This window comes from Garra rufa, chromosome 1 (genome assembly GCF_049309525.1).
Source record: "Garra rufa chromosome 1, GarRuf1.0, whole genome shotgun sequence".
NCBI classification, from domain to species: domain Eukaryota; kingdom Metazoa; phylum Chordata; class Actinopteri; order Cypriniformes; family Cyprinidae; genus Garra; species Garra rufa.
The window spans coordinates 38,837,662-38,862,481 of NC_133361.1; the positions used below are offsets into that span (position 1 = coordinate 38,837,662).

At 41.5% G+C, this 24,820-nt stretch overlaps 2 protein-coding genes across 3 annotated transcripts in view; one reads left to right on the forward strand and one right to left on the reverse strand.

Annotated features, from left to right (window-relative positions):
- rarab (retinoic acid receptor, alpha b) overlaps positions 1-4,248 on the forward strand; it is a 171,003-nt gene extending 166,755 nt beyond the window's left edge. For both annotated transcript variants that reach the window (XM_073839960.1, XM_073839969.1), the window contains 4 exons: positions 12-188; positions 304-508; positions 1,571-1,729; positions 1,815-4,248. In XM_073839960.1, the coding sequence (XP_073696061.1) occupies positions 12-188; positions 304-508; positions 1,571-1,729; positions 1,815-2,011 (738 nt within the window). In that variant the 3' untranslated portion in view covers positions 2,012-4,248. The remainder of the gene's footprint in view (positions 1-11; positions 189-303; positions 509-1,570; positions 1,730-1,814) is intronic.
- Positions 4,249-17,044: 12,796 nt separating this feature from the next.
- LOC141330000 (zona pellucida sperm-binding protein 3-like) lies at positions 17,045-19,436 on the reverse strand. Its single transcript, XM_073835500.1, has 8 exons — positions 18,927-19,436; positions 18,623-18,741; positions 18,453-18,556; positions 18,206-18,383; positions 17,509-17,626; positions 17,348-17,430; positions 17,198-17,283; positions 17,045-17,124 (listed from the first exon to the last, which is right to left on the reverse strand). The coding sequence occupies exons 1-8, from the start codon at positions 19,434-19,436 to the stop codon at positions 17,045-17,047; spliced, it is 1,278 nt and encodes a 425-aa protein (XP_073691601.1).
- Between the last annotated feature and the right edge of the window lie 5,384 nt (positions 19,437-24,820).

Sequence of the window (24,820 nt, forward strand, 5' to 3'; positions counted from 1 at the left end):
TCCTCGAACAGAACAACAGTGCAGATCACAGGGTTGCTCTGGATGTTGACCTGTGGGACAAGTTCAGTGAACTCTCCACCAAATGCATTATTAAAACGGTGGAGTTCGCCAAGCAGCTGCCCGGCTTCACCACGCTCACTATCGCAGATCAGATCACCCTGTTAAAGGCTGCATGTCTCGACATCCTGGTAAGAACACAACACACTCGCGTGTGCACTTGTGTCGAAGTAGTGCATGAATAGATGCACCATTTTTACAGAAGTGTGTAGGCTGATAACCTGTGGCTTTGATTTTCTTTCACAGATTCTGCGAATATGTACACGCTACACACCAGATCAGGACACAATGACGTTTTCAGATGGTCTGACACTGAACCGCACGCAGATGCACAACGCTGGCTTCGGTCCACTGACAGATTTAGTTTTCGCTTTTGCCAACCAGCTCCTGCCGCTGGAGATGGATGATGCAGAAACGGGGCTTCTTAGCGCCATCTGTCTGCTGTGTGGAGGTACTGCAGCTTTTTGAACATCATTTAGTTGTTATATTTTGGTTTGTAAAAGTCCTCATATGGAATTTTTCATTCAGTCACTTTTTGGATTAGTAATTGTATTTTATCTGTCAGCCCTTCACGTGTGTGTGTGTATATGTATGTGTGTATGTATGTGTATGTGTGTGTGTATATATATATATATTACTTTGTAATTTTGTACCCAAATTACATGTATACTAAACTGTTTATTTAATACTTATTGTAATTTTTTTTAACTTTTTTTCCGGTATATAAGTTAACAACTTTAAATTATCGTCTATAAATACACTTTTCCATTTAGATGATGATTGAATATAAACTCATGAAATAAATCAATGTATTGCGAATCGAGAAATGATTCTGCATTGATTCTGAGATCTTTCAAATGCATCGCAATTCTCAAATCGATTCTGAGCTTGGTTTTGAACAGCAGATGGCGCTGAATGCTTTAGAAACAGACACACTCTGCTTGCTTCCAAATTCTTACACACAATTGAACCTAATATAATCATAAATAAAGTCTGTATAGTGAACTTCAGTGGTGTCTGCGAGTTTGAACTTCCAAAATGCAGCTTCAAAGGACTCTAAATGATCCCAGTTGAGGAATAAGGGTCTTATCTAGTGAAACAATCAGTTATTTTCTAAAAAAAAAAAAACTATTTCTTGCTCAAGGGTCTCATCTCAGTCGTGGTATTGAGGGTGGAGAGAGTGCTGGATATTCACTCCCCTCACCGACAATCCCTGCCGGACCTGAGACTCGAACCTGCGGGTTACAAGTCCGACTCTCTAACCATTAGGCCACGGCTGCCCCATAATCTCCCATCATAAAAGCTTTCTGAGCCAAAGTGCTCTTTGTGAGCGTTTGAGTGTGGGGTTAAAAACTAGATTACAGCGCCATCTGCTGTTAAAAAAAGCTCAAAATCGATTCCAGAGAGAATTGCGATGCATTCTGAAAAAATATCTCAGAATCGATTCATGAATCGCAACCCTACATGTGTGACTCTTTCTAAGCCAATGTTCTAAAACTGCACTTGTGTTCAGATCGGCAGGATCTGGAGCAGTCGGATAAGGTGGATGTGCTTCAGGAGCCGCTTTTGGAGGCCCTTAAGATCTATGTGAGAAAGAGGAGGCCTCATAAACCACACATGTTCCCCAAGATGCTGATGAAGATCACAGATCTGAGGAGCATCAGTGCTAAAGGTGACATTCACAGCCACTCTTTGAACATCAAACTCGAATCAAACGGAATCCGTTCTGACATTTTATTTTCTTCTTTCTTAATCAGGAGCTGAAAGAGTAATAACGCTGAAAATGGAGATTCCCGGCTCGATGCCTCCGCTCATTCAAGAGATGCTGGAGAATTCGGAGGGTCTGGAGGGTGGCGGCGGGGCGAGAGGAGGCGGAGGAGCCCCGCCAGGAAGCTGCAGCCCTAGTTTGTCTCCCAGCTCGGCGCACAGCAGCCCCTCAGCTCACTCCCCCTGAGCCTCACCTCCAGACAGGGCTCCCTCCGTACGGAATGAAACTGGTTTGAAACCAGAAATAAGCCACAGCCGATCAGCGCCAGAACCCAGAATTCCGGTAGACTTTGATCCGGGCTGACCGGACCCGAATCGAACAGTAAATCTGGCCGGCTTTCATTAGCTGAAGACCAATTGAGTTGCACACAGGCCGAGCCTGCTCGAAACTCACACTGTCATTAAAACCACCAGTGAGTCAGTGACTACCAGAGCCCTGCAGCTTTTCATGTGGCCGTGGTTCACGAAGATGAACGCGCAGAACAAACGCCCTACGGCTCCTTACTGTGTCTTCCCAGCTCTGCTCCCATCACACAAACTGTGAAGGCCCAGGGAAACTGTCTTCCTGTTGGGCCTGTGACTTTATTTTATAAATTTCAATCCCTTAAAGCAAGCTAAAGGACATTAGGACGTCAAATGTCAACAAGTCAGGGACATTTTGAACTTTCCAGCCGTTTTGGTTCTGTTTCTTTGTTTTCTTACGAAAAGATATATGAATATATGAAATCTATATTGACAGAAATATGAGATTTGAATTTTGTGTCTTAGGTGGAATGCAGAACAATTCTTATCGTTTCTCTCTCTCACTTTTCTCTCAAGAGTTAAACACGGTTATGGTCGACCCACTGTTACGCTCACTCCAAGACAGTCCCGTTCACGTCACGCACAAGGGCATGTCACACTAGCACTGAAAACAAAGCGTGTACTTCAAGATGTGAGGTTAAAACGCAGTTTTGTCCAGTGAGGAGATGATTTGGAGACGTATTCAGAATGATCAGCTTGGCAGTTGTGGCGAAGAAATGAAGGATCTCATGTAAACAAGCAGCTTGTGATTATGATGTGTATGAGATCTCAGAGCGGTAAATGCCTTTGTGTAGCTTTTTAAAAATCGTTTATTTTAATTTTGTAATTGTCAGCTGTCGAAAGACACAGACACACCCCTCTCCACAGTATTAGCAGATTATCAAATAAAAAGTGAATACAAGATGCTAAATGCCCACAAGAAAAACGTGTCGTTTCAGAAGTATTGAGAATGTCGTAATTGAGCGTTTCACACAGAACGTCATGCCTTTTTTTTGCCTGCACCTCAGTCTTGAAGCCCTGTTAGTGGTAGATTTGTTTCTAATCATCTCTGTCACGTTGTAGCTGTCACATGTGTGTGCCGAGATGCTTCCACCGCCGCGTCCTCCTCTGTACCTTTTACAACATCACTGCCTCTGCTCTCCTGCAACAATCATTGAACAATTGTCAACAACAACACTGCCTCGGTGTGACAATCACTTTAAGTAAAGCTCACAAACAACTCTGCCTCTGTAAAACACACTGATCCCTGCCAGACATCTGGATTCATCAGAACGCTAGTCTCTAGTTTATTTTTTAGGTCTAAAAACATCAAACAAGTACTGAATTCACAATTGTGGTTGCCTAGAAGTTACTTTATTAAAGTAGGACCTTGTGTCGACCATGTTTAATAATGTAGCATTCTTTTGATTTAAATGAAATTAGTCTTATCTGAATTACCAGAGACGTTTATCATTTACTCGCCCTCTGTTTATTCCAAACTGGTAAGAAGGTTTTGAACTACATGAGGGGTGAGTAAATAACAGATTTTTTATTTTTGTGGGAATGGTCCCTTCAGATAAAAAACATAAGCTTGATGGATGTTTATGAGGGTCCATACAATCCAATTCTGGTGGATCAGTGTCAGCATATCATTATTGTACCAGTTTACAACAGCTCTGCCTCCGCATCACGTCTGCTGAACCCGTCGCCATGAACCTTTGAACAGTGCGGTGGGTCGAAATGACTTTCTCTTTGACACGCTCTTCTCATAGTGGAGTGTGGACCGTTTAACTGCAACTATGCACACGACATTCAGCGCTAGAGTCTATTCACTTCTATCTACCTGTTGTGAAAATCACAAGCCTCTTCCAGTCGCTCAGTACTGTCCATTTCTTTTGATTCTGCATTCAGTCGCTGCCCAAAGGTTCATTGCTTTTGAGCCATACTGCGTCACAGACCTCCACGGGCCTCTTCTCTCACTCACAGGATGACAAACAGAGATCTACACGACGTACAGCACAAACCCTGTACTGCTTTAACAGTTGTTATACAGTCAAACGCACAAAAATGTTTCTGTTGTGTCAGGTCCCTGGATGATAAGAGTAATGTTTAATAAAGACTTCTGTTTTGTGTGTTTCTGACCATGCTGAGGTTTTGTGATCTTTCTTTTTTTTCTTTCCCCCACAAAGCTGTGGTTTCGTTGAAGTATTTGAAATATTCTCAGGGTCTGACCACATCAACATGGTTTGTGTGTTCAGATGTCACTCTGAAACGTGGGATTTTTTTAATATGTATATAACAATGCATTGCGGCATTGAGCTGCATTTTCCTGCAAAATTACAACCAAAATTAGTGCATTTATAACTAGGATACACTGATATTATGTTTAGCTTTATTGCTATCAATACTTGTCTATCCCTTTAAATAACATCGCAGTAGAAGCAGCTTTTCAGTGTGCATACTGTTCTCCCGCCATTAAGCTTTAGTACTTTTAGCTATTTAACATAACAGATGTTTGTAGTTCACAAGACTCAATAATACAGGAATGTTTGTCTGTGATGCACACTAGAAAAATACAAAGTCTGTAGTAATTTCCAAATTAACTGTTTTTGCCAAAAAAAAAAAAAACCTGGCTCTGATCAAAACTTAGATGTAATAAATCTAAAATAAATGAAGAGCACTGCAACTGATTAATAATATACACTGTGTGAAGTAAGCTAATTTGTGTGGTCGCAGTCTGGTTACAAACAGGAGATTTAGTAAGTTTTCCATGGTTTTTCAATCACGTAAATTGTGCGTTTATGTTCCATATTCGTTGTCACAAAACCCGCAAGACACAACCAAAACAACTCAAATCATGGCATACTCCATTCACCGGTTGTTGACGTTTGTACATGCCGCGAATAAAGACGTCGCTGTCGGCTGCTTCATAATTCCTGCTGTCGGTAAAAGAAAAAAAGGTAAAAGCTTTGTTCGTCTTCAGAACACAGTTTAAGGTATTTTGGATAAAAACTGGGAGGTTTGTAACTGTCCCATTGACTGCCGAGAAAAGTCTGAAAGACGTCGTCCATAATTTTACAAAACTACGGGAATACATTTTGAGAGCAAAGAAAACAAAAATAACGACTTAACAATTTGTAACCGTAGCGCCGTTTAGGAGAGTATCACCTGGACGCAAACAGCGTACGCTGTTCTCTGCTGCATCACGTGGATACGTTTTCTACGTTTATTTACGCTTTGAGTCAAACAAAAACAGCGTAGGCGTTTCTCAATGTCAAGGAAGGATCCTCGGAAGCCAGAACTTCGAGGATGCCACGTCATCGACATCCGTCGAAGGACTGTTCCAATGTCGAGGATCCTCGGAATTTCAACCAAGGACTGCGTCCTTCGTTCGAAAAATATCCCATACACAGGAAAGGATGCATAAGTGTAGCCTTCGCGCTGTAAAATCACCCACAATCCTATGCGCGCAGCTTTGCTATCTTGTTCAAAAATACAAATGTCGGACGTTAGCGGAGTCATGAAGGGAATGAAGGGATCATTTTGCTCAAGAGGGTAAAAATAGTGTAGTTGGGGAAATTAAAAAATAAACTTGTTTGTGAGATAGGACAAGTCTTTAACAAATAGTTGTTAAATTATAAATATTTTTAAATATCAAATATTATTACAATGGCTTGGTTGAATTCCAGTCTGTTAATTCTTGATAACAGACAACCGCGAAGTATACGCCATGAAAAACAGAGCGTTGCTATGGACGCAGTTCTGTTCACTCGGGCAATATAATCGTTTTCAAATCAATAAACTCCTTTTTAATCATATTGATTTTTTGACTGTCAAGTGTGTTTAAACAGTGCAGGGTCAATTTGACGTAATGGATGTAATTATTTTTAAATGAATGATAAGAGCGGACCTTTCACTGAGGTAATGACGCAATAACGTGCACTTGCTGGCCTGTTCCATTTATGTGTTCTCCGAATGCTTAAGAGGAGCCTCGCCTAGCCTCTGAAGGAAGTGACTTGGAAGGACCAGTCCTGCCAAGGACGTATCCTTGACATTGAGAAACACCTCGTATCCCCATGACGAAGCTGACACAGAACAGCGTACGCTCACTACGCTGTTTGCGTCCAGGGGATACTCTTCAAAATGGCGGTACAGTGACGCGGAGGAGACGAATTTGTTTAATAAAGTCGTTATTTTTGTTTTCTTTCCTTTCAAAAAGTATTCTCGTAGCTTTGTAAAATTATGGTTGGACTACTGATGGCAGATGGATTATTTTGACGATGTCTTTCATACTTTTCTGGGCCTTGACAGTGTTATTTACTTGGTAGTCAATAGGACAGTCACAAACCTCGCGGTTTTCATTCAAAATATCTTAAATTGCGTTCCGAAGATGAACAAAGCTTTTACAAGTTTGGAACGACATGGGGGTAAGTGATTAATGACATTTTTTTTCATTTTGGGGTGGAGTAACCCTTTAAAGTGTCCCAATTCCGCGGGAAAACCGCAGATTTGACAACACTGTTCTCTTGGAACCACCATGCTGGCTAGTTCCTAGAACTGAGTTTGTAAAACTATGTGGTGTCAGTGTCTTCCTGCCACCGTGAAAAAAGTAGCATATAGTAAGGCGTCTTGGTTCACCAAAAATGTCTTCCCATGATGACATCTTCCTGTTCAACAATGTGGCCACCTTGCACTCTCACACCCAAGGTTGCTGTCACCCACACTGCAATGTTGTTCAGCAATGAAGTCACTGTTACCTATTTTAGGGTGTAAAGAGCAGACCAATCCTTCATTCGTAAATGTGACAACAATGCAGTTTTCACTTCTCTAATTTGCACACCATAATACCAGCACACTGTGAACCTGTTGCTCTGTGAACCTGTTGCTCTGTATCCCTGTCACTGGCTGGACTGTTCAGTGGGTAAACGTAGTCTCCGTGTTTCTCACTTTGTGCAAGCATCTGTCCATCCACAGGTGAGGTTAAGAAAATTGCAATCAGATAAGCAAAAATGTGCAGCAATTTGTGCAACATTCGAGCACAAACCCTTGCAGAGATTTCAAGCTGATATTTCAAACATTCATGCTGAAACATCTTACCACAATAGTAAAACATGCTTTTTTTCAATGTACTTTGTGTCCAAAGATGCAGTTAATATGCAAATGTGCTCCATAAGGACGAGAAAGAAGAGAACGCTGAGGATGACTATGAGCTTGTAGATATGGATGATGGTGATTATGAAGATGTAAACACTGACCAAGATTATATTAGTGTTGAATGACTATAAACGCAGAAGTACACTGGACAATAACTATAGAGATTTCTGAAAGCCATTTGTGTTACCCGTGAAATGATAACATTAACTTGGATCTTGATTTTGGTTTTATTCCACTAGTGCAGGGGCCTCATTTATAAAGACTTACGTAGAAACCATCCTTGATTTTATCTAAGAATTTTTCTGATTTGATCGTAAGAGCGATTCAGAGAAAACGAACGTACCACGAAATCCATACGTACGCCAGTCATTCGGTTATAAATCACAAATGATCGTGGAATTGTGTGCAGCTGAATGTTCCGCCGTCGAAACGCCCCTGCTTAATTAATAAACATAAAAAATGAGCTCATTCCTAAAGCAAAAACTCTGTGACAATGGCAAGTAAAAAGGAGCGCAAGAAATCAAATTATAGTGAGGCTGAACTATCTGCAATACCAGGCATTACCAAAAGGAAACGGTCGTACGCCAAGCTGAAATCTGACGTGGAGATAAGTACTTTTCCACGTCAAAGAGGGTTTTTATAAATCTGTACTTTGACGTGGTTTTGATCGTACGAACACTCCAAGATCAAATCAGTGCGTAAGAAAGTTTTATAAATGAGGCCCCAGAACTCACACGGTACACATTTTGGTTGTTGTTGTTGTTTTACTTGTTGTTAGAATTGTGTACATATGTGCATACGTGCGGTCAAACTGTAAACACAAACAGTTCACAATTAATATCCAGATATTTTTTACATCACATATGCATCAAACATCGTCACACTCAATAGTAAACAGATTTTTCCTTTTTTTTTTTTAAACAATCTCTACTGTAACAGACTTACGTTAAACTTTGCTAACTAAATGCAGCTTATTGCATGAATATCTCAACGTTCAGTAACATAACAACATATGTCTACACAAACAGCAAACACAAGTGTATAATATTAGCCGTTTAGGCGCTAATCACAAATAGCGATCTTCATAAAGATACATCAGTATCCTCAAATTACTTAACACAAATATTACTCACCACGCTGGGAATATGTATTAGATGTATGTACTTTCACGTGTAATCATTAGTTTTACAAGCTACAGCCGAACAACATAGCTCTTTGCTTTAGCGATCACATGAGTTCACCGAAAAACAACGTTCTTAAAGGGGCAGCGCCCAACATCCCGGCCCCAATGACCCAAACAGGTCATTTAAAGAAAAGAAGGGTGATGCCTCAACTAAACTAGTTCAACTAATAAAACTGGCTTCCAGGAAGCAGATTTTATCCACAGGACGGTTGAAGACTCCTGCCTGTGTTTTCACTTCCACAGTACGCACAAGTCCATCTGTACCTGGATAAACTTGAGTAATCAGGCCTAGTGGCCAGTGATTGCGTGGTGTATTTTCATGCAGAATGATCACAAGATCTCCTATTTGAAGATTCCGCTTTGGTTGTAGCCATTTCTGGCGTTGCTGCAGTGCAGGCAAATATTCTTTAAGCCATCTCGACCAGAAGATATCTGCTAGATACTGGACCTGGCGCCATCTGCGTCGGTAAACATCTTGTTTAACGAAGGCTCCTGGGGGTAGAGTTGGACCAGAACGGAGTAGCAACAGATGATTTGGGGTGAGTGGTAAAGGATCTGATGGGTCTTCTGAGAGTTTAGTTATTGGTCTACCATTGACAATAGACTCAACGCAACAAAACAGTGTTGTCAGACCCTCGTCATCTGGTGCCTGCTGCAATAGGACAGTGTTTAGAATGGAACGAACGGTGCGAATTTGTCACTCCCAGACGCCACCCATGTGGGAGGCGGCAGGTGGATTGAAGATCCATTTTACATTGTTCTGCAGCAGGTAATCAGAAATCTTTTGCTGATTCCATTCATTGATGGCTTTTCTCAACTCTCGTAATCCACCCACAAAATTAGTCCCATTATCTGACCGTATTTCAGAAGGCGAGCCTCTCCTGGCGATGAATCGCTGTAATGAGTTGATAAAGGAATCAGTATCAAGGGTGTGCGCGACTTCGAGATGAATAGCTCTTGTAGAGAGACATGTAAACAAACATCCATACCTCTTTTGTTCGCTGCGTGCCTTCTTGATTAAGAATGGCCCGAAGTAATCTATGCCCACTCGAGTGAATGGAGGCTCACATGGTGTCACTCTAGAATCAGGTAAGTCTGCCATTTGCTGGGCTTGTGGCTTAGCTCTTAACTTGCGACACTGTAGGCATTACAGGAGAGTTTGGGTTATGACAGCACGTCCCTTTAGAATCCAGAATCGTTGACGAATTTCTGTAAGAACTCGTTCTGGACCTGCGTGACCCAAGCGAAGATGGTAGTGACGTATAATCAACTGGGTGACGTGATGATTGTTAGGCATTATCACTGGATGTTTAGCCTCATAAGGAATTGGGGCGTTCATTAGTCTTCCTCCGACACGAAGAAGCTGATCATTTTCATCCCTGAAGGGTTTAAGTTTGAGAAGAGAACGGGGTTTGGTTTGAGTAGATCTGACAGTCGCAGTTTGTACGTAATTGAGAATGGCTAACTCAGCTTGCTGGAGCTCACCAACAGTTATGGGGTCAGAAAGACGCACACTTACTTTCTTGCGTAACAAAGCCTTGAGACGCAACAAGATAGCAGTAGCTCTTTTCAAACGATGCCAACTGGAATATCGTTCCAGTAGTCTGTCCATTGCATTATTCGTTGCTTGGTTTGATGTTACGCTAGCTGTATAGACTTCTTTGCCTCATTTGATCTCTGCTTCATCCGGCAAGTCATTTATAATAGGTTGAGCAGGCCAATGTTCCTCATCATGTCTGAGAAAGTGTGGACCAGATACCCATCGTTCACTTGCCAAAATCTCTCTCATAGTCATCCCTCGAGAGACTTCATCCGCAGCGTTCCTGTATTTTTGATATGCGGTTGGCAACAAATGTCTGGAAACGGCAATGCTTGTTTTTAATGTACTGAAGTACAATAGTGCTGTCTGTCCAAAAGAAAGTCCTTTCAATTGGAATCTCTAAGTGTTGCTTGATATGCTGATCCAGCTCTGTTGCAACAACTGCTGCTAGTAGCTCCAGTCGTGGTATGCTAACTGGTTTGATTGGAGCAAGTCTGGCCTTTGACATCACCAGCCTGCAAGTGTCGCCAATTCTGATGTATGAAACTGCGCCATAAGCCAGTTCTGAAGCGTCGGAAAAGTGATGGAGCTGGGTCGGTAACAAACAACTAGTGGATGTTGGTCTAAAGCATCTTGGAATTGTCAGTGCTGATAACAGAGGCAAATCATTCAACCATCTGTGCCATTGTGCTGCTATATCTACTGGTAACTCCTCATCCCAGTCGACTTTCATGCGGCACAACTCTTGAAAGATTGCTTTAGCTTTGAGCACGAAAGGGCTTGCAAATCCTAAAGGATCATAGATAGAACTGGTAGTGCTCAATACACCTCTCTTTGTTAAAGGCTTGTCCACTGATTTGACATCAAATGTGAAGCAATCTCGTTCTACGTCCCAAAGGATGCCCAGTGTTCGTTCAAATGGCAAATCCTCTTGGTCAAGGTTCACCTCACGTAACGATTTTGCCCAATCGTCGGCTGGTATTGATTTCATCACTTCCTTAGAATTGCTTAACCACTTGGTTAATCTAAAGCCTCCACCGGCGAGCAATTCACGAAGTTCGGAAGCAAGTTTAATGGCGGCCTCCTCTGTTGGGACTGACTTAAGGCAATCGTCGACATAGAAATTTTGCTTTACCGTTTCCACTATGTCATCAGAGAAGTTTCCACGATTGTCCTCCGCCACTTGTTTCAAGGCAAAATTGGCAGCACTAGGACACCAGACACCTCCAAACAGGTGAGCTGTCATACGATAATGCTTAGATGGTTTGTTCGGGTCGTTATCTTCCCACCACAGGAAGTGAAGCACATCTCTTTCATCAGATGGCACACGAACCTGATAGAACATGCTCTCAATGTCCGCATTTAGAGCAATGGGCTCCTGTCTGAATTTGAGAAGTACTCCTAGCAGCTTATTGGTAAGGTCTGGGCCTTGATATATGTGGTAATTTAATGAAGTACCTTGGTACCGTGCAGCACAATCAAAGACGATACGAACCTTCTCTGGCTTACATGGATGTAGCACTGGATGATGTGGCAGGTACCACACGCAGCCATCTTTTCTGTTAATGTCGATGACCTCTTCAGCATATTCTTTCTGCAGAGAGTCTCTAATACCCTCTGTATATTTGTGAAGCAAAGTTGGGTCTTTCTTTAGCCTCTTTCCTAAAAGGTCTAATCGATGCTTGGCCATAGTGTAGTTATTGGGCAGTTGTGGTGGGTGTTCCTTAAATGGGATAGGAAGAGTGTAATGACCGTCCTCTTTGACTGCTTGTTTGTTCCATAGGGCCACAACTTGCTCATCAACTACTGACAGCGAGTCGTTGTTCACATGCACTGGATCATCCAATTTCCAAATTCTTTCAACAGCTTGTCGTAAAGAATGATCAGCTCGAATGAAATTGGCAGAAGCAGATGTAGAGCCATCAGCTACTGGTCCATGTAGTGTCCATCCCAGGCCAGTCAGAATTGCATATGGTTCGCCAGACTCACCACAGCGCGTGTCACGAGGAGCAAGTATGTCTGGTTGATCTAAACCTATTAGAAGGTGAACCTCATCAGCTAGATCAGCATCGGGTAAACTGATTTCATCCGCAATTTCCAGCAGATGTGGCCATTGAAACACCTCCTGTTGCGTGACTAGGCTATCCAGACTTATGTTCAGGTGATCCCGACAGAGCACTCCTTTTATCAGGAAAGAGTTCCTTTGTTGAGCATCTTCAACTTGCAGATCCACTGCTAAGGTGACTACATTGAGGTTTTTGGTCGCTTTCGTTGAACAAAGGCCAATCGCTCTTGAACAGACAAAGCTCTGAAGGCTTGGCACTGGTTCAGGAAGTGTCCGTCTTTGGACATTTAAATGTTGAAGTTACCTTTGGTGCGGATGATGCGGTAGATCCATTAGTAACTGACACTGTTGCGAATGTCTGCCTTTTCTTATTGAAGCTTGACTTAGCATTTGACTTAGAACTCGCTGGAGAATTTCGACTGGCAGGCGTAAGAAGATTCCCAAAGATAGGATCAGCTCTCTTAGCGGCTTCAGATTCAACAAGACTGACTACATCATCCAACTTTGGTAAACGTCCAGATTTGATAATCTCATAATTTATTGAGAACCATCTTTTCTTTATGTCTTCAGGAAGCTTTTCCACAATCAGTAGCAAAGTACGTCCACCATTCAGCTCATCCTCACACGTCATTGCCTTTAAAGTGTCTCGACAGCTACACAGAATGTCTGCAAAACTTTGCAACTGCTTGTTGTCTTTAATGTCATTGTGGTTAAGCACCTTGTCAACCCATGCTTGTGATATTGCATACGGATTGCCAAAACGTCTTTTCAGAACAGCCATGGCTTCTGCATAGCCCAGGCTAGAGTCAGGGTTGTACAAGCAGTGTGAGACAGCATCTCTAGCTTGACCGACAGTGTACTGATGCAGGCGAGTAAGTTTTTCTTGATCTGGCACTGACTCTTTGTCAATGACTGAGGAAAACAATCTGATGAACTGCCAGTACTTTAAGGGTTCTCCATCGAATTTGATGATGTCAACAGGTAGTAAGTGCATGGAATCAACATGTGACTGATACTGTTGCCTTGACAGCTCTAGTAGTTGACATAAGGAATTCTCATTTACTGGTGAGAATGATGGACGAAAGTTAAGAGATGGGTTACCTGAGACAGGAGTTGAGAAATCTTTGTTTCTTGTCGATAATTCAGCCTTTCGTCGATTTTCCTCCATCTCAGTGTCTTTGAATTTCAGTAGGTCTTTTAATCCCTCCATTTCAAATTCAGCTTGCCGAAGTTGTAGTTTAAACTCTGCACGCAGACGTTCTTCTTGTTGAGCTAAAAGAACAGAGAACTCTTTATTTTATTTCTCTTGAAACTGTGTAGATAGATGGTCTACAGAAGACATTTGCGGTTTAACAGCTTCGTCAAGCATTTGCTGTTCCTTATGAAAGTTTGATGCATCAGACGATTCCATTGATTGCTTAAACTCTTCAAGCCAGCTTAAGACTGTGTGCTGGAGGTCCTGCACATCCCGCAGGACGGACGTTAAATAGCCCTTAGAAGCATCAAGGTCATCCTCATCTTCTAATGTTTTATGATATATGTCATGAATCTGTTGAAACCGCATAACAGCCTCCTCCAAAGCAGCAAGTTTCATCTCTACATCTTTAGGCTGATCACAGTTCATAGCAGTTGTAATCTGTGTCATCAAACGTGTCACTGCGGCCTTTGCACCTCCACGTTGACGCTTGAGGTCCTTTTGTTGTTGATCTGGGGTAGAACTTTCTTCTGTTCCTTTGTCCATGTTGTTATTAATTTATTTCTCCTTCGTGTTTGACTTTAATGTTACCCGTGAAATGATAACCCTAACTTGGATCTTGATTTTGGTTTTATTCCACTAGTGCAGAACTCACACGGTACACATTTTGGTTGTTGTTGTTGTTTTACTTGTTGTTAGAATAGTGTACATATGTGCATACGTGCGGTCAGACTGTAAACACAAACAGTTCACAATTAATATCCAGATATTTTTTACATCACATATGCATCAAACATCGTCACACTCAATACAGATTTTTCCTTTTTTTTTTTTTTTAACAATCTCTACTGTAACAGACTTACGTTAAACTTTGCTAACTAAATGCAGCTTATTGCATGAATATCTCAACGTTCAGTAACATAACATATGTCTACACAAACAGCAAACACAAGTGTATAATATTACTAATATTGCTAATCACAAATAGCGATCTTCATAAAGATACATCAGTATCCTCAAATTACTTAACACAAATATTACTCACCACGCTGGGAATATGTAGTAGGGGTGAGCGGGGCACAACCTAACGCGGGGTTAATTGTAACACACGTGGTTTAAATATTTCCACACATGCTAGCATAACCAAATTTACGGTGTTTACTAGTTGCCACAGCAACACTATGCAGAGAAAAAAGAGCGCCAGAATTCAAAAGCCTTTTGAAGATATCGCTGAATATTTATTTTACCATAGTAAAAGTACATTTCTGGCTGAAGTAAACTTTTCATTTCAGTTTTAAATATTCATTTAAAATTAGACAAATCTGCTATTATTTTAATCTCCAATTTGTTATTTATCAGTTTAGATGGTTTATTAATGCTTCGCAAACCAGCAGAAGACACTAACCTGTTTTAAACTCCAGTCGCGCAGATGGGGAACGTTGTAACACTGTGTTACAATATGCCCCGCTGTTATTAAACTAGGCTATTCTATGACATTAGCGGTGCAGTTTACATGATTTACTTCTAAGAATTTCGATAAGATACCTCAAGAAACAGGTGAATAAAGGCTGACAATCAATGTTTAATGTTCAGAAGTTATTTCAAGTAATGTAAAGCATTTTGGCTCGTTTATGTGTGTCGTGTTCTATGAGAGCTGTGTGTGGAGTTGAGTGTTCTTCTGAATGTCTAAATGTGTTTCATCTATCTGTCCATATTGTTTTGAACTACTGTACAGCTGTGTGTTGCGATCAGGGCCGTTCAAAGCATTGTTGCAATGTGTTCATTTTCAAACTCCAAAATTAGATCATTTTTATTTTTTAAAAAAGTCATTACTTCATTTGAAAAAGTTAACGCATGTATTTTACTGACAAAATATTTTAGTTTGTTGTGTATATTTTTTTCATTCGATCAGATAACATTTTAAGCTGTCATATGGTCGTGTTACAAGGTGCCCCTCAGATGTTACAATGTACCCCACCTATGGGGCATGTTGTCACGTTTCACTTCCTTTCTTTTGAGCAGGGGTGCCGCTAAGGGGGGGGGTAAGTTAGGACGATTCTAAGGGCCCATGCCCTTTAGGGGCCCCCAGAGATCTGCTTTGGTGTGGTAGGGGGGGACCCAAACTCATATTTTGTCATAGGGCCCAAAATTGCGAGCGAACATACGTCCAGAAGACAACTGCAATTGTTTTACGAACATTTAGCAACAACACCGTACCAAGTAGTGCAAAGACAAATTACTACACGCACATTTAAAATACTTAAAAAAACGAGCATGCCTAAATCATAAAAACTGAGGGTTGTTCACGATAACATAATGTGCGCAAATCAAACACCATTTTTGTGCAGATGGCAGAATCGAAAGGAGCTGGGCTGGCGTCTTTCTTCAAAAGATGAGCCGCAAAACCGGGTTTCCACAAGTCCCCAATTCAAAAAAAAAAAAAAAAACACACTGAGATGTTCCTTACAGACAAATTTGCTGTTTTCGTAGGACTCCGCAACCCAGCAGCACACCTCCAAACTTCAGCTCTGGTCTCATCACGGGGCAGTGGTGTAAAGTATTTGAGTAAATGGACTTCGTAACTGTACTTAAGTATTTTTTTGGCTACTTTTTACTTGTACTGAGTATCAAAAATATAAGCAACTTTTACTCTCTACTCGACTACATTTATGTAATATATGTACTCTTTACTCCACTACATTTGAACGTACACTGCTATGGGTAATTTCTTGAGCGGAAGAGGCGATATGGCCATCTGCAGGGTGCTGAAGGTACTGGATGCTATTTACCTATGTGCTAAATGAGACTACTCCACATGAACGGAATCTCTGTGCGGAATTCAAAATCCCCATGTGAGTAATGTTATAATGTACAGTAATGATGCTATGCGTTTTCTTTTAAAGTTTCTTTCAGAGACTTTATGCCCTTTTCCATCAGCAAAAGTGAATATTTGTATGCCATCAAGGCATCGTGAATTGTCAGATGAAATAATGGATTTTACTTTTTTTTTGTCCATTGTTGACTGAAAATACCTTCTTGAAGAACATTTTACTTGTGCCTTTTTTGAACATTTGAGTTTGACTGAGAGTAGTGACTTGTTCTGCCATTTTGAAACATTTAGGTGTTCAATTTCATTTCTATATTAGGATATAAATACTCACAAAAAAAAAACAGTTTCTTGTTATACACATTTCTTTGTGTTCTTTGAGCCTACATTCAGTACAAGTAAAATACTTAAGTTCTTTTAAAATCGGATACTTTAAGACTTTTACTCAAGTCTTATTGGAATTGGTGACTTGTAACGGAGTAATTTTTACAGTAAGGTATCTGTACTTTTACTCAAGTATGGTTTTCGGGTACTCTTTACACCTGTCACGGGGAAACAAACTTTTACAAAGAAGAAGGGCACAAACCATGTCTCTGAAACAGCAAGCCAGCTAACAAACAAGTGACACAAGTGCTACTTTCCAATGCATAAATACTGTGCCAGCTCATGCAAAGCATGGTGCAGAGATTGGATTAGACAAGTCCTTTGTCATGTATAACATTACACTGCTCATTAATGCTTAAAAAGGGCAGTCAAGCCAATGTAGAGTGGTACTATACAAGCCACGCAGCCAATGAGCACAAAACAAATTAGGGTTTTGTGACCCTTTAAAACCTCAAGTACTAAGAGTGCCAGTTTACCCATAAGGACAACACGTTTAAGTCAAACCAAGACAAAAAAAAAAAAAAAAAAAAAAAAAAAAAAAAACAAAAACACCACACACCACACAGAAGCAAGAATAGGTTTCTTAAAGTTTATTGAAAACCAGTTGAAGTCTTGCCACGCTCTTGAACCATTAGGGGACCAAGTGAGGCCTTGCCTTCCCACTGAACATCTAGAAAAAGCAAACACCTAGGTCAAATACAGCACTTAAAGCATCAAAAGCAACTTTGAAAGCAGCTACCTACCACTGAAAGCAGCAGTTCCACTATCAGGACCACATGTTGAGTCACAACAACCGCAAACCTGGTGGTTTCCATCAGCTGCAAACCATCTGCAATGAGACACAAGTTACACACCGCACCTTAAACTAAAAGGTCTTAAATGCATAAACATACCCATTGGCAAAGGAACATGACTTGTGTCCGGCATCACTTGGTACAGCAGCAATAGTGGCCTTCAAGAGACAGGTTATATAGATCTGCGAGAGACTCAATTAGGTCAAACCCAAAGCAGCAGGGAAAAACTCAAATTAACTCTTGATGCTCATAGTACATACAGAATGACTGGTTCCCCCCTGGAACATGAATGCCTCCAGCTGGAACTGGACCTTGTCATACTGGGTTTGAGGCATGAACCGGGAGCTGGAAGATGTAGCCTTGGCATCCACAAAGCACCTTAAAAGAACGTGAGCTCAAACAGTTACATGACCTTAAAGGCATAAGGGCAGCTCTAGTCCAGGAGTCCTGAAGAGCCTCAGGCCTGCAGAGTTTAACCCTAAACCTTGATTAAAAGCATTTTGCTTGTGGAGTTTCAGTAAACTTTAGAGCTCGATTAGGTTCAGGAGTTTGATTAGGATTGGAAATCTAAAATGCACTTGATTTTTGGAGCTTTGGTGGTGTTGACTCTACACTTTAATCTTTTCTTGGAGCTAAACGCCCAGTGCTGGGCAAGATTTGAAGAACCCCGCTTTAGAGCATCAAGTGCCAAGGCTTTGCGATGTACTCAGTGACAAATCATTACAAGATGCACTTCATTCATGGAGTCACTTTACGCTATAGAGTTGACCCTAGTTATCAATTAGGACAAAGTTGCTATAAACGGCAAATGCAAAATCAACTCTACAACATCAACCTCAGCTACAAAGATTGACTCAAGGAGGTCAACTACAGAACCAAGCATTGAGACCTTACCCATCATCGTCGGGTGATGACAGCAGTTACAATGAGCAACTCAATACCAAGAGTTCAACTTACCCATGATTATCAATGAAGGCATATCTCGGAAGGGAGTTCACATCAGGTACTTGGGTAGCCACACAGCTGTCCACAAACACACGCAGAGGCACATGATTGTACACCTTCACAGACGCCTCAATATTGAAGACATTACCCAGGAAGTAATAGTTTGAAGGCCTCTCATAGGACCAGTCATCTGCAAGAAGAACAGAGTTTAGGCAAAGCCACATGCACAAGGCCAAAGGTCCAAAGAAACTGCACCTACCCAACATGATCTTCAAGAAGAAGAGCAAGACATCTTCACCAACCTCTTTTGAGGCATAAGGAACCCAAGTTGGAACCAAGGCATCGCTGCTTACATTTTGAAGCCTGCAGTTCAAGACACAATTAATTGATCTTACAGTTGCAACAAGGCAAGAGGCAACAGTCACTTACCTTTGATAGTGGCATTGAACGCCAACAATCGCGCCATCGGCACGGGTAATTGGAGTGCCAGCAAGTGCCTCGGGAGCGTAGGTAAGAGAGAACGTGTAGACAAGCTCATCCTCAGTTACCTGTAAGAGATGGAAGTTGTTACCAAGAGCATTCAACTCAGCCATGCTCTTGAGGTTATGCCACAGAATATTCATTTTGGGTTCCAAGGAACCTTTCAGTGAACAGTTCTTAAAGAACCAAACTCAGAGTGAAGAAATCTACATTTAAGGGTTTAATGGATATTCACAGAGTCACAAGTTCTTACCATCAGCACACTGTTGCAGTTCTGTAGTTCATACTCAAAGAAGAGCACCCTAGATCCTGGAACCTGACCGACAACAGAACACCCTCCCAAAGACAAACCAGATGGCTGGATGAGGTGACCATTGCTAAACAAGTCCTGCTGTACTTCCACATGAACACTACTCTCACTGCATTGAACAGCTACGCTACTGGGAGTCACGGGTTGCCTGATCTGGAAATCCACTGCCAACTCACTCTGAACCTCTGGAACAACTGGAAACCTCCAATCCAGAGGCTTGACTGGACCCTGCATCAGCTGCTTCTCCTGAACTCCAAAAGGACTCTGCAAGGCAGAGGTCATTCCCATAGGGTTCCAGAGTCCTCGAGGAGAAACAGCAGGACCTCCGGAAGCCAGATGTGATTCTGAGCTCATGCTCCTTGGACTTTGACGGTACTTCAAACTTCCCTGTGCATTGCTCAGATCGAATACAACAATCACAGCCAGCACTAACACACCTTGCAGGAATGCCATCCTAACAAACTTGGAATCAATGCCACAATACTCACCAGTGCTTGACTTTGCCTTTTATACAGCTTTGAATTAGGATGGCTCCTCCCCTTTCAGCTTAATTGATTACACTTGATTCTCCTCCGGACCTGGAGAGTTTATCTATTAGCAAATGAGAAAAAACAAACTGGAAACGAGAACAGGTTTAACAAATTTATTGAAAACCAGAAGTCTTTCATTGCTCTTGAACCATTAGGGGACCAAGTGAGGCTTTGCACCTGGAAAAGCAAACACCTAGGTCCAGTACAGCACTTGAAGCATCAAAAGCAAATTTTGAAAGCAGCTATCTAACACTATCAGGACCATGTTGAGTCACAATGACCACAAACCTGCTGGTTCCCATCAGCTGCAAACCATCTGCAATGAGACACAAATTAAACACTGCGCATTCAAAACTATGTCTTAAAATTGCATAAACATACCTATTGGCAAAAGAACATGACTTGTGTCCAGCATCACTAGGTTTAGAAACAATAGTGGCCTTTAAAAGACAGAAGTAGATATGCAAGAGGTTCCACAGATTATTAACTTCTAATTCTTGTAGTACAAACAGAATGACTGTACCCTTCCTGGAACATGAACGGCACCCATCCATGGGTTTGAGGCATGAAGCGGGAAATGGAAGACGTAGACTTGGCACCCGCAAAGAATACGAATAAGTACAAATAAACATATAATGTATAAAAATGAAAAATACAATATACAAGTAAGGGCATATGGTAGAGAGTGCAAACCATGTAAACAATATAGTGCAACAGAGCTTGTGTGTAATAATGTAAAAGTGTCAGAGCAGTCTTGTAACAGTCTTATGAGTAGTGTGAGGTAGTTGGCAGACCAATGCTGCGCAAAGTGACTGGTGCAGGTCAGTGTGTGTGTGTGTCAGTTCAGAAAGTTTGTGGGGCAGATGAGGGGAGTGAGGGGAGTGGGGGCAGAGCAGGGAGAGAGTTGAGTTTCCTGACAGCCTGAAGGATGAAGCTGTCCTTCAGACTGCTGGTCCTGGCCTGGAGACTTTGCAGTCTCCTCCCTGATGGCAGCAGGCTGAAGAAGCTTTGCATTGGGTGGGTGGGATCAGCTGCTATGCTGAGGGCTTTTTTGGTGAGACGTGTGCTGTAGATGTCTTGGAAGGTGGTTAGAGGGACACCAATGATCCTCTCAGCTGCTCTGACTATGCGTTGGAGAGTTTTTTGGCAGGATGGATTGTAGGCTCCAAACCACACAGTGATGCAGGTCGACAGGATGCTCTCGATGGTTCCTCGGTAGAATGTGTACATGATGGGGGCTGTGCGTTGCTGTGCTTTCTTGGCCAGTGCAGTGGTGTTGTTTGTGCAGGAGAGATCCTCAGTGATGTGCACACCCAGGAACTTGGTGCTGCTCACTCTCTCCACAGATGCACCGTTGATGGTCAGAGGAGCATGCTGAGTGTGCGCTCTCCTGAAGTCAACAACAATCTCCTTCGTCTTCTCCACATTCAGAGAGAGATTGTTGTCTCCGCACCACGTGGCCAGGCGGCTCACCTCACTTCTGTAGTTTGTCTCATCCCTGTTGCTAATGAGACCCACCACAGTTGTGTCATCTGCAAACTTAATGAAGAGGTTGGAGCTGTGTGACGGTGTGCAGTCGTGGGTCAGCAGAATGAAGAGGAGGGGGCACAGCATATATCCCTGAGGGGCCCCCGTGTTAAGAATGGTGCTGGATGTGTTACTGCCGACCCGTACTGCTTGTGGTCTTCCTGAACGATGGAATGGATAGCAGGTTTGTGTGGACTAGCCGCTAGCCTAGCTCGGATACCTCCACGCTTACCCTCTTCTGCTTCCTCTCACACCGCTTGAGGTGCCTTCATTGTGGGCGAGGTGCGGGAGTGGGGGTCGGTGATTGAATAGGCCTCTGGAGCAGATCCAGATCATTCAGCTCTTCAGCGTCCACAGAGTTCAACTTAAAAACTTTGTTTCTGCTGATGTCGAGCAAAAATGTTCAGCTATAAACGCGCTTAAGGGCAGATAAACGTGACGAAGACAAAAAACAATGCGACTTACAGGACGAAAAACATGAAAACACTGTTTGGTCGGGAGAGAGAGAGAAGCCGCTGCGTGTGCACGCGCCACCATTTTCATTCACAATTTTCAGCCACAGTCCTGCAGAATATTGCCCCAGTTTTGAAACTTAACCATCCTGTAGATTTCCAGTAAAGCTTAGAGCTTTATTAGCTTGTTCAAGTGTTTGATTACAGTTGGAGCAAGACTCTGCAGGACTGAGGTTGGCCACGCCTGTTCTAGTCACTTGAAGTGATTAAAAACTCAAGAACAGCACCTTCATGGAAGCAAGGGTTTAGATCTTGCCAGTGATTATCAGTACCAGGTTGGTTACAAAGAGCAAATCTTTAGCCACTTGATGCTACAGAGTTGACTTCAAAAGATAACATGGCAAGACAAGAGCTAGTAATTGAACTCAAATGAGTCACTTAGAGTTGGTACAAACTTAAGAAACTCCACCTTTCCCACCAAATTGTCAATGAAATGTTGGAGCAACTCAAACTTTAGAGCATCATACTGTGGTTGTCAACCAGGAAGCCTACTTTATGCAATCCTTTATAAACTGGAGTTCACATAAGGTCGGTCTTTAGGGTTAAGTCAGTCAACTTCCCCATTCCTCCCGATTAAATTGTCACAACACCCCCCTTATTCAGAGGTGCTTTTTTTACACCTCTGGTTTGAAAAACTTTCTGAAAACGGGCGTTTTTAACTGGGGGTAAGGGGTGGGGTAGAGTGTGGAGACAAGGCAGAGACTGCATTAAAGGGGGAGTGACAAAAAGTGAATGAATTCTGCTAATTTGCACACCAACAATGTAAACACACACATTTTGGCAAGATGGACAGCGACACCAAGAGAAAAAAAATTAAAATATGTATTTGCAACGAATGGTAGTTTCTCTGCTTCCTAAAATTGTACATAAACATAAAACCATTAATTTACTGACATATAATCACTATAAACTTAAAACAGACATATTGGGGTTTCATGAAGACACACACGATACAAAATATTTTACCTTATTGATTTAATGACATTTGAATAAGTAGAATATAACATAACATTAGCATTCAGTCATAATGAAATGTGTAAACAGAACAAATTATGCGATACTTTGCAAGTAGTAGACTGGTAGACTATCATTTGATAATAGCACTCAAAGAAACAAAGCAGAGGACACATTTACTAAATGGCTAGTATAATAGACATGTAAATGGACATGTTAAAGGTCACATTGTTAAAAGTATCTAAGTGGTTAAACATTCAGCACAATAAGACTGTCATCAATCTTAAGTGCCATTCCAAATGTTTATTTTAAATAGTATTTATAGCTACATATATATAGATATAAACATAGGCTATGGCTGAGATAAAAAAAAAAAAACTTTACTTAAATAGCAAGGATTCTGCATTTTTGTGAACATCAGCTGGCTCTTCTACTCCATTGTCAAGGATTTGAGGCGTGAAGTGTGCATTGCTACAGCCTCAAAATTTTCAGGTCTTGTGAACGGTGTACACAATTGTTCCGGAATGTGCACTTTCTTGAGCTCGTCCTGAAACTGCTTCGGCTCCTCTAACACAGTCAAAAAGAACCTCCAGTAATCGATCCACATACCCTGCAGAATGAAAAGAACATGACATTAAGAACAAAAACTATTTTGTAATTGCATATAGTCAATGCTGCTAAATTGCATACCATATGTAGGCCTCGTCTTAATTGGCCTCACTGTGCATTCTCCCTTTTTGTAACGAGGATACGGCTTGTGCCATCTTAGCTGTCCAGTAGCAGTTGTTGCTTGTTCTCTTGCACTGTATTCATGGTAGTGCATGGCTGAGAGTTGTGATCTAAGGTGAGAATGTATGCAGTGTGAATCACTTGATACTTTACAAACGACCAAGCTTATTTTCTCAATGATGCATTATTGACAAAATTTGTTACATAAAGGACTTGCAAATAAAAACATACCTGCACAACATCCCGACAAAACAAAATGCTACACTCTTTGGTGCAAACCGAATGAGCAGACTGCGGAATGACTCAAGAGAGGAAGTCTGGCGGTGCTCACTTAGATTTTCTAAGTCCCTAAGCAGTCTTGAAGCCAGGATTATGTCACAGAGCTTCTCACAAGCAGCAGTACCTAGTGGAAAAATAATCGTCAACTTACATCAACAGACAACAAAAGATACTTAAGGGAAAGAAGTGTACAATAATAGAAGTGAAATGCAATCATTGAATAATAAAACAAAATGGTATGTATACGTAAAGAAAAAAAAAAATCTGTATTTCAATATTTATTCTTACTTGGTTTTAGCCACTGCCGTGTTTGGTCTCCAACAAGTGGTTCATGGAGGCATTGGGGAAATTGCCCATCATGCTCATGAATGTTCTGCACATGATTTGCAACGGATTTCCACTTGGCCACAATTTCACAGCCTCTATAGCTCCACACCAATATAGATGGTTGACGATGCTCTTTTTCCAAGCACCAACTTCTCTGCAACTCTTAGCTATATGGTCAATTTTCTTGGCCACACCTAAGGAATACAGTTATTTTTTTAAAACAAATAAGACAACTGACAGTTATGCCACATGATAATACTGAAATATTTATATACTATTTCTTTTATCTTGGTCATATTGTACATTGTAAAACACACCTTTTGCCATGTGCCATGCATCAAACTTGTGCACAACACCTGGTCTGCTGTCCTTGAGAAACTTTATGACAGATGGATGCCTATCTGTGACAAGTATTTGAGCATGGACCCCTCTCTCCTCCAGTTGTTTTAGACATCGTTCCAAGCCCTCCTTTTCCCATGCGCTGACTGTTCCCAACATCATTGCTCTAAAAACATAATTGTTTCATTTTAAACTGCTTGGATAAATAATGCTACACATATCAATGTTCACAATTAAATTAAACATATACACACATACTTGAATGAGCTGGATGTCCATTACCCTATTTGCTTTTAGGTCCAGCATTGTGTACGTACCAAATTTAGCACTGTGCCCTGTAAAAATGAATCTCAGGAAAACTACTATATTATGGTGTAAATAGAGTGAAAACTGCATTATATAAATTCAGTTTATTACACATACCATGTGTCAGCTCTCTTGTCTCCCCCAGAAAGATGTGCCCATTGTTGACTGCTTCCGAAATTGCAGTACTTTGCTGCATCTGCCACAGCCAGTTGATTGTAGGGAAGAGTAAAGTCCGTTGGTACTTGAGGAAGGTTGTTTGGCTAATTCCCATGATATGAAATGCCTTTAAGATTTTTTTGTAAAATTCCTACTGTAAACCTATCAAAATGTAATT